Source organism: Chiloscyllium plagiosum, chromosome 23 (genome assembly GCF_004010195.1).
Source record: "Chiloscyllium plagiosum isolate BGI_BamShark_2017 chromosome 23, ASM401019v2, whole genome shotgun sequence".
Lineage (NCBI taxonomy): Eukaryota > Metazoa > Chordata > Chondrichthyes > Orectolobiformes > Hemiscylliidae > Chiloscyllium > Chiloscyllium plagiosum.
Window position 1 is genome coordinate 34826269 of NC_057732.1, and position 10722 is coordinate 34836990.

Sequence of the window (10722 nt, forward strand, 5' to 3'; positions counted from 1 at the left end):
CACTCACATTCACTCACTCACACACACACACTCACTCACACACACTTTCTCACTCACTCACACACACACACTCACTCTCTCACTCACACACACACACACTCACACCGACACACTCACACACACACACACTCACATTCACCCACATCGACAAACCATGGTGATCTGGTCAGGAGTTGACAGTGTGGTGTTGGAAAAGTATGGATTTGGTCAGGAGCCAATCAAGACATTTCCGTCAAGACAATATCCAGCTTCATCCCGAACCCATCAGCTCCATGGTGTTTGCTCTCACTGTTGCAGAGAAAGTAACATTGTATACAATTTACAGTGCTCCGGTAAACATGATTTTTAAAATGGCAACCATTTCTTTACACAGTCTGCTTGGTTTGAAGCAGCATCTTCCTTTTATTAGCCCATAGTCCAAAATTAAAGCAGATTAAATTGTGTGGTTTTTTATACAACTCCTATGTTTTTAAAAGTTTCACTCAATAACTTTACCCAGAAATACTTCAAAAATGCATTTCAGAAATGGTTTAACCTTGTGAACTCCCTTCATGGGTGCTATGGATGTCCTGGTACCTCTATGCAGCATTCACTGACTGGTTTCAATATAGCTGGGAGAAGGCAGCTGATTTTCACCAGTCAAAACTGCAGATGCTCTTTCAGGGTAGCTCGGATCTTTGGGGCCTGACTTTGGTTAGCACCTGTTCACATGGCTGTTGAAGCCTCAACCTGGCTGACAGAGGAGCCAGATCAGGGCAGTTGCAGTGATGTGAGCACCTACTCTGATGTCCTGGGAGAGATCAGCAGGTCCGTGCTGTGGAGCCTCTGCCTCTCCTCTGAAGATGAGGCCTCCAACAATCTTGTCAGGGCCTGCAGAACCCATTGAGCACGGAGTTCCATTTCCACAAAAGTGGGTCTCCTGAATCTACAGGCCAGCAGCCATTGATGTCTGCCCAAGCTCCTACTGCAGCACTAAGACACCAGCAGGATTTCATGCCTGCTGTGGTGAAAGTTGAGCCAGAGGGCAGTAGGGACTCCATCTTGGTTTGGCCTGGCAGTGCAGCAATGGAGGTGTGTACCCACCACTTCTCTGATGGAAAGGATGGGCTCCAACCTCTACATCATAGCCTAGGCCACTGTGGAGCAGGATCCTCCATGATTCCAGCCTGTGGCTGGAGGCTACGTGTGAAGATAGTGATCTCGGTGTGGATACTTATCAGCAGATACCACCTCCTATCATCTGTCCCAACAAGGTAAGTCTCATCTAAGTCTCCTAGAGCAGATCCATCTGCACCTTGCCATCCAGGGACAGACACACCAGCCATTCTGTTCGCCTAGTCTGGCTGCAGACTATTCATATAATTACAGAATCCCTGGCAGTGTGGAAATAGGCCATTTGGCCCATCGAATCCACATCAGCCATCTGAAGAGCATCCAACACATGCTCACCCCATTGCTGTAACCCTGCATTTCCCATTACTGATCCACCTGTCCTACATACTCTGGACAATTTAGCAGTGGCAATCCACGAACCTGCACATCTTTATTCATGCCCAATAACTCACTGTGTGCTAATCCTGATGCTAGACCAGTGCAGAGGGTTCACACAGGACTCATGTCTGAACTGAAGTCTGTGAATCAATACCCCTCATGGTTTCAGTTAAGGTTCTCCCCTCAGCCTCCTTTGTTTCAAAGAAAACCACACGAGATCAGTCAGACATTCCTCATAACTGAACATCTCCAACTGGGCAACAATAAATCTCCACTGTAGCCTCTTTAATTCAATCACTTTTTTCTCATAATGCGTGGATCTATAATGCACACTGCTGCAGCTGTGGCTTAATCAGTGCTTTAGCCATGAGAAATGCAGGGATAGGGGAGAGGTGGGATGTTCTTCGGAGGATCAGTGTGGCCTTGTTGGGCTGAATGGCCTGTTTCCACACTGTCGGGATTCTATAAGTAATAAGATTCTATATACACATCCAGCATTAATTCCCTGTTCTTATTCTTTGGCTGAAAGAGGGAAGAATCCCATCGGCTTTCATGATGTGGAGGTGCTGGTGTTGGACTGGGGTGGACAAAGTTAAAAATCACATAACACCAAGTTAATACCATAACCTGATGTTCTGTGATTTTTAAATTTGCTTTCATGACTATGTTTCTGTGGCATGGTGGCTCAGTGGTTAGCACTGCTGCCTTATAGCTCCAGGGACCTTGGTTCAACCCCAGCTTTGGATAACTGAGTGTGGAGTTTGCACATTCTCCCTGTGTCCGTCTAGGTTTCCTCCCATAGTCCAAGAGTGTGCAGATTAGGTGAATTAGCCAAGCTAAATTACTCATAGAGTACAGAGATGTGCAGGTTAGGTTACATTAGTTAGGGGAATGGGACTGGGTGGGTTACTTTTTGGAAGGCTGAAGGGCCTGTTTCCACACTGGAGGGATTCTATGATCCTGACTCCCTGCAGGAATTCGCAGGTCGTTTTATTGCCCACATTTGTCAGAATGCACCACTTATGGTGTATTGCCTTGCTTTCTTAATTTTTGCCAAATGCATGACCTCATATGTGGCCCTGTTTACATGTACCTGGCTATAGTCCATTGATATCTGTCTGCAGCTTTCTTCTTCATTATCAGGCATTTTCTAAAAAGCATCTTCTAATTTCTTAATCACATTCCCTACATTCAAGTACCAATCATTGATATTTATTACTAAGGGCAATGGAACTGGCTCCTGGGGAAAGTTCATCAGGGGCATGTTCAGCAGTAACAGTCACATTTGCTCTTCCTGCTTCCACCAGCAGACGGCAGTTTAGTTCCAAACTATCACAGTAAACACTGGAACCCACCATCCAAGGTTCATGCCAAGAGTTTAATACTGAGCGCTGTAACTCTCAGTCTCAAAGCACAATCCCAGCAAAATACCTGGAGCTTTAGCCTCTCAAATCTCACCTTGAACCAAGCACGTTAGTTGTAGTACATGTGATAAAAGCCATGTTACCCTGCTCTTGCCCAACCACCTGGTTGGTTTCCCGGTGCCCTTGGTACCAAACACGGGGTGGGGGAGCAGAAACAACAACAGAAATTGCTGGAGTAACTCAGCAGGTTTGGCAGCACCTGTGGGAAGACAGCTGAGTGAGTGTTGCAAGGCCAGTGATTCTTCATGAGAAGAGGGAGAGCTGAGCTGGTTTCCCAGTAGATTTCCCTGCTCTCCAGCTGAACAGGCTTTGGAAAAGGCTGAAATATAAATGTTGATAATTAATTACAGACACTGCTCACTGATGGAGAGGATGAGACAGTGCTCCTTTGAGCCTCCTCCTCAGCAGGTTATCACAGAGTTCTGTCTGATGTGGGTGAGATTAGTGCCAGTTTCTGGGTTGGCTCTGTCTCTCAGTCCTTCTCCCCCCAACCCAGGGTCTCGGCCCCTTTAAGGAGCCTGCTAGCCGGCCGGTCCGGCTGGAGTGGGCTCCAGTCCGGGTTTTGCAGCAGCCCCGGCTGTGAATGCGGGAGCGGAGCGGGATTGAGCGGCCGAGCCGTGCAGAGGTGCCCGGGCTCAGAGCGCTCTCTCCCGGCTACTGTCCCGCTCCTACACAGCAGCCCTCCGGAGCTAGAACTCTGCCAGCCCTTCCCTCTGGGAATCCTTCAAATTCCCCCATCCTCTGAAACTAATTCTCTCTCTGAACATAACACTGTCCCTTGAAGATCCTGTTGAGGGTCCCCAGTATTTACTGGGTTTGATCCTCGAAACTTTTCCCTATTAACTCCTCTCTCACTCCATCCCTATTTCCCTCTCATTTCCCTACCTTCTCTCTCTCCCTCCAATTCTTCCCTTCTTTCGTTCTCTCCTGTTCCTTGTAGCCTTCTCTTCTCTCTATTCTCTCTGCCTCCCTCCATCCTCATCTTCTCTCTGCCTTCCTACTTCTGTTCTCTCTCCCTCCCACTAGCTCCTTTCACCTACTCCTCTCCCCCACCCCCTTAGCCCACCATGCTCCCCTTCTCCTCCTGACACTTTCCCTCTCTTCCATGTACCCTTCTATGTCTGGATGTTTGGTGTCTAATTGTCCAATGACCCTGTGAAGAGGGATCTCCACATTTGAAATCTCTTGAGTCTGTCTTCCTGACTGCAGAATGAGTTGCAGGCTGGCACTGTGTGTCTTGGTTCGGGTATCTCTGCTGTCTGGGATCCTGGTTGGAATGTCCATGGGTCAGGACATGTCCCAGCCATACTACCACCAGGAGAATGGTAAGTACATCTTAATGAATGAAAAGAAATGCAGTACCAAGCATTTACTATTGGAAGAAAAGGGCACCGTGGGGTGGGGGCCCTGAAGTACCATTGCTGAATCTTTCATTGCAAGAGCTGAGTGTTGGCTCTTAATCTATGGCCTTGTTGAGCCATTTTGTGTTTCCCTGTGTGTCTGTCCTTTTTTAAAACCTCTGTCTGTCTTTCTGCTGCTTACTCTGACAGCCCTACATTGTATATCCAGCATTTTCCTTTTTAAATTAAAAGAGCTGACCCCAATTCAAGTTTGCAATGTCAAAGATTTGGCACTGTCTCACTTTGAAGCTGATGTTGAGATTTCAGAGATAGTTTGAAAAAGGTTTTTATTTTTCTGGCACCTTTCTTGAGTACAGACTGTCCCAAAGTGCTTCGCAGCCAAATGAAGTGCAGTGTCTATTACAATATAGGATTAACAGTAGCCCATCTCTGCACAGCAAGATCCAATAAACAGTTCTGAGATATTAAATTAGATTCCCTACAGTGTGGAAACAGGCCCTTCGGCCCAACCAGTCCACACCGACCCTCCGGAGAGTAACCCACCCAGACCCATTTCTCTCTGACTAATGCATCTAACACTATGGGCAATTTAGCATGGCCAATTCACCTAACCTGCACATCTTTGGACTGTGGGAGGAAACCGGAGCACCCTGAGGAAACCCACGCAGACACAGGGGGAATGTGCAAACTCCAGACAGACAGTCACCTGAGCTGGAATCGAACCTGGGATTCTGGTGCTGTGAGGCAGCAGTGCTAACCACTAAGCCACCATGCCACCCAGATGCTAAATAAATACCAGCCACAACATCCATGATTCTTCTTTGAAATAGTGTTATGGAGTTATTTACATACACCTAAGAGGCCAGTGATCTCCAATTTAACATCACACCGAAAAAATAACATCTCTGAGAGTACTGTGCTTCCTCAGTACTGTCATGGAGTGGTAACTTTTTGAGTTCTGTGCTCCAGAGATCTCGAATAGGATTCTCTCCAGCCTTCTGGAGAGAATGCTGCTACCTCAGCCACAGGTCCCAGGATTGAAGTATTCCTCTAAGGAAGGGATCAATAACTGATCAGCGAACTACCCTTTCCATTGTCAGCAGATTTCACTCCCTATCCGGCATTCTGATGCTCAGTATCACCAGTATTCTCAGACATATTGAGGTTGTGTATTTTTTTCCTGTTTTCAAACCTCTCCAAAAGGAACCCACTCTCACTATATGTCCCTGTCTCTCTCAATTTGACCCAACCTTCCTTCTTTCACTACTTGCCCCTAGCGCGTGCGCTCTCTATCTCTCTTTTCTCACCCCCCCCCCCCCCCCCCCCCACCATGTCTCTATCAATCTCTGTTTCTATTCTTTCTCTGTCTGGCTCTGACTGCCCCAACCCTCTCTCTCATACTCTCAGGCTGAGGTGTTTCCCTCTCTATCTGCTTTTCTGGTCAAGATAATAAAAGAATCATTTGTTTTAGCAATGTGAGCAACTCTCAGTTACAACTCATGCCAGACGCTTCTATTCTTTCTCTGCCTCTGAAACGTATCTCTTTGTATGTAATGTCTTCTCTATTCCTCAATTGCCTCCTGTCTTTTGTTCAAACAAACTTTAATCAAGATCTGAAAGATCAAGGGCACAGACTTCAGTCTGCGGGTGAAAACAAAACAAAAGCTGGAGTAGAGGCCCCCTCCCACAGACACTGTATGGGGCAGTGTAATTCCACAGATATCAGCTGTCAGAGTGGACTAGCGGGGACTTTCTCCTGTCTCCAGTGGACTATGGAGAGCAATATGTTGATGTTAGCCTAGTCTGTCAGTGTCTGGGTGCAGTACCGGTGGGCACAGGGCTGTCCTTTATAGCACTGGGGTACGGTGCTGTCTCTGTATAACACTGGGGTACGGTACTGGTGGGTACGGTGCTGTCTCTGTATGACACTGGGGTACGGTACTGGTGGGTACAGTGCTGTCTCTGTATAACACTGGGGTACGGTGCTGGTGGGTTAGGTGCTGTCTCTGTATGACACTGGGGTATGGTACTGGTGGGTACGGTGCTGTCTCTGTATAACACTGGGGTACGGTGCTGGTGGGTTAGGTGCTGGCTCTGCATAACACTGGGGTACGGTACTGGTAGGTTTGGTGCTGTCTCTGTATGACACTGGGGTACAGTACCGGTGGGTTTGATGCTGTCTCTGTGTAACACTGGGGTACGGGTACCGGTGGGTTTGGTGCTGACCCTGTAAAACACTGCAGTGCGATACCAGTGGGTTCAGAGCTGTCTCTGTATAACACTGGGGTACAGTACCGGTGGGTTTGGCATTGTCTCTTTATAACACTGGAGTATGGTACTGGTGGGTACGGTGCTGACCCTGTCTAACACTGGGGTACGGTACTGGTGGGTTCGGTGCTGTCTCTATATAACACTGGGGTATGGTACCGGTGGATTCAGTACTGTCTCTGTATAACACTGGGATACGGTGCTGTCTCTGTATAACACTGGGGTACAGTACTGGTGGGTTTGGTGCTGACCCTGTATAACACTGGGGTACAGTACTGGTGGGTTTGGTGCTGACCCTGTATGACACTGGGGTACAGTACTGGTGGGCTCAGTTTCTCATTCCATTATGCTAGGTTACCATTCATGTTCCTTGGTTTGATAAAATGTTTTTGCCTCACACATCGTCTCTGTGCTTTCTCCAAGTTGCTCGTGACAACTATCTTTCTGTTGAAACATGTGACACTCAACCTCAGTCAGGGATCTACTTAACAGCTCAAATATGCTCAATGAACATGATGTAAAAATGAATATTGTCAACATTTCTGTTGAATAATTAAATAAAATCAAATCCGGGACTGAGAGACGTGGTACCATTTCCACTGTCTCCCCAGTGTTAGTGCAGGGATGATGCAGAGTAAAACTTTCTCTCTCCACTCAAACACTTCCAGGGCAGGTACAGCGGAGGTCAGGCACAGCATAAAGTTCCTTCTAATCTCCTTTTATCGATCATAATGTCACAGGAATCCAAGCTGAATATCGAAGTTGTATGAAAAGGTGTTACAGGGGTGAAGAGTTTGTACAAAAGTACATTTATGGCTAGTGTGAAATAAAATCCGAAAGATTATAATAAACAGTGTACGTGTAGTCAAGGGAACAATGGGGTTAAGATGGAGGCAAAAGGAAATCTTCTTGTGGAGGTGGAGGGATGTCTGCAATATTAATAAGGCAGTGCTGAAGACTGCAGATGCTGGAGATTAGAGTCAGGATTAGAGTGGTGCTGGAAAAGCACAGCAGGTCAGGCAGCATCTGAGGAGCAGGAGAATCAATGTGATGGGCTCCTGCTCCTCAGATGCTGCCTGACCTGCTGTGCTTTTCCAGCACCACTCTAATCCTGACTGCAATATTAATAAGTGCATGGTATCTCTCTGTTACAAAAGAACTAAATAAAGTAAGAATATAACCAATTAGAGGAGTACTCTGCCTTTTTGCAAAAACAAAATGCTGGAAATGGCACGTCAGGCAGCATTTGTGGTGACAAACAGCGTTAAGGTTTTTGCATCAATGACTCGTCATCAGAATCATCTTTCCCATGAAACTTGCTCCACCATTCAGTGGATCCTGGCTGACCTTGACCTCAGTTTCGAGAGGGAGGTGCCGGAAAAGCACAGCAGGTCAGGCAGCTTCCTGATGAAGGGCTTTTGCCCAAAACGTTGATTCTCCTGCTCTCAGATGCTGCCTGACCTGCTGTGCTTTTCCAACACAACACTCTTGACTCTAATCTCCAGCATCTGCCGTCCTCACTTTCTCCTACTTGACCTCAGTCTGCCCAATCTCCATATACAGGAGCCCCTCCGCTATCCGAAAATAGTGCATTCCTATGGAACCATTCGTAAGCTGAAATGGCCTAAAGCAAAGAAGCAATTACCATTAATTTGTACGGGAAAGATTTTTGCGCTTTCCCAGACCCAAACAATATGCTACCAAATCATATCAAATAACACCTCAAACTTAAGCTAACAATAGCATATAGTAAAAAGATGTTGGAGGTTGGGGTGGTAGGATGTACAGGAGTCTGGGGTGGAGGAGAAAGAGGAAGAGCAAATGGTGTCCCCGGCTCAACCCGTGTGGGGAACATGTTCTGACTAAGTGTTAGTGATTTCCAAACGTGGGAGTGCTGCATTTTCACAAGGGAGCGAATCCGGGACCTTACACCACCTGGGTGACCTCCAGGCCAGCTAATGACACCAGATTTGATCCAGTCGATGTGAAAACTGTATCGCCTGCTGGGGCGATTTCCCACGGCAGGAAGTGCTCCATTTTCACAATGGAGCAAGAGTCTTAAGAGGTGAAGTGAGTAACCAGCAAAGCTTAGGAAAAGTGCCTGACTGTTTTCAAAACTGTCATGTCAGCAACCAGACAGACTTAATGTAAGGACATGTTTCTAAGCGTAACACCCTTATGAGCTCACTTAGGCTTTTCTGATACCTTAGGACACATCTTGCTAATGAATGCACAAAATAGATCGAGATATTGCACAGATGCTCATAGACACAGTTCACGGCTGTGGTACCTTGATGCTGAGATGATGAGTGTAGTTCCTGGGGAAGGTGCTTGGCACTTTTTTGTAAAAGCAAAAATCCTCTTTTGGTTACCAAAAACAGGTACTAAAGTAAGTCTTTCGTAAAAACGAATTGGCGTAAAGTGAATTTTCAAAAAGCAGGTGATACCTGTATCATTCAATTCACCGACAGTACAAAAGCCTACTGATTTTGGCCTCGAATCTATGTAATGGTGGAGAATCCCCAGCTATGCAGTGAGTAGATGTGAAGATTAGATGGATTGGCTGTGGTAAATTGTGCATAGTGTGAAGGGATGTGCAGAGTATCTTTGTTAGCCATGGGAAATACAATGTTACAGGGATAAGGTTGGGGGTGGGTGGGGTGGGTCTTCAGAGGGTCGGTGTGGACTTGATGAGCTGAATGGCCTCTTTCTGCACTGTAGGAATTCTATAAATCTATATAAGTGGTAGGAGGTTGAGAGGGAATTTGAGGAAAAGAGAATTCACCCAGAGGGTGGAACTCACTGCCTAAACGGGTGATAGAGGTGGAAACCCTCAAGATATTTAAGAACTATTTAGATGAGCCTTTGAAACATCACAGCATTCAAGGATCCAGACCAAGTGCTGCTAAATGGGATTGAATGGATAACTGACACGGACACAAAGGGACAACGGCTTGTAAAATCTATGACTCTGATGACACCAAACATGGATGAATTATAAGCTATGTTGAGAATAGTGTGGTACTCCAGATGAACATTGACAGGTTGGTGGAGTGGTCAGATAGGTGGCAGATAAGGTTCGATGCCAAAAAATGTGAGGTGCTGCACTTTGGTCAGAAGAACACTGAAAAACAATTTGAAATCGGGAGAACAATTCTAAAGGGGGTGCAGGAGCAGAGGGATCTGGGTGCATATGTGCTCAGATCATTGAAAGTGGCAGAACAGGTGGAGAGAGCAGTAAGTACACAATGTTCTTGGATTTGTTAATAGAAACATTGACTACAAGATCTAGGAGAACGCGCAACAAAAATGTCCAGAAAAGCCACTCACACGGATCCGATCCTGAACCGCAACAGCGATCACCCAAACGCAGAAGAGAAGCTACATGTTCAATGGGGCTACAACACCTCCGCTGGAGTATTGTGTACAGTTTCTGGCACCACATAGGAAAGATGCAAATGCATTGGAGAAAGTGCAGAAGTAATTTTGCTGGAATGGTTCCAGTTATGAAGATAGACTGAAGAAGTTCAGACGACTTCCTCTGAAGAAAGGAGAGCTGATTGTGGTTTTCAAAATCATGAGCAGGCTGGATAGAGTCGATAGGGTGAAGCTTCTTAAAGAAACTAAGAACGAGAAGGCAGAGATTGAAATTAAGAGCGATTTGAGTGATTTTACATAGTGCGTTCCATACCGAACAACACAGTCTGTGAATGTGCTGGAGATGGGTTCAATTGAGGCACTCAAGGGCATTGGATGGTTTTGTTTGGTTGGAAATGGTCTGCAAGAGTTTGGGGGGAAAAAGCAAGAGATTGGCACTAAGGTGATTGAGCCGGGCTAGGTAATAGAGCTAGTGCAGGCTGGATAGGTCAAATAGAGGTGTACAGCATGGAAACAGACCCTTCGGTCCAACCCGTCCATGCTGACCAGATATCCCAACCAATGGAAACATACCCTTCGGTCCAACCCGTCCATGCCGATCAGATATCCCACCCCCAATCTAGTCCCACCTGCCAGCACCCGGCCCATACACCTCCAAACCCTTCCTATTCATATATCCATCCAAACGCCTCTTAAATGTTGCAATTGTACCAGCCTCCGCCACTTTCTCTGGCAGCTCATTCCATGCACGCACCACCCTCTTGTGAAAAAGTTGCCCCTTAGGTCTCTTTTATATCTTT

At 46.5% G+C, this 10722-nt stretch overlaps 1 protein-coding gene across 1 annotated transcript in view; it reads left to right on the plus strand.

Moving 5' to 3' along the window:
* The first annotated feature begins 3888 nt into the window (after positions 1 to 3888).
* LOC122561465 overlaps positions 3889 to 10722 on the plus strand; it is a 98379-nt gene continuing 91545 nt past the window's right edge. The window contains exon 1 of the mRNA XM_043713208.1: positions 3889 to 4240. Coding sequence (XP_043569143.1) covers positions 4126 to 4240 — 115 coding nt within the window. The 5' untranslated portion in view covers positions 3889 to 4125. The remainder of the gene's footprint in view (positions 4241 to 10722) is intronic.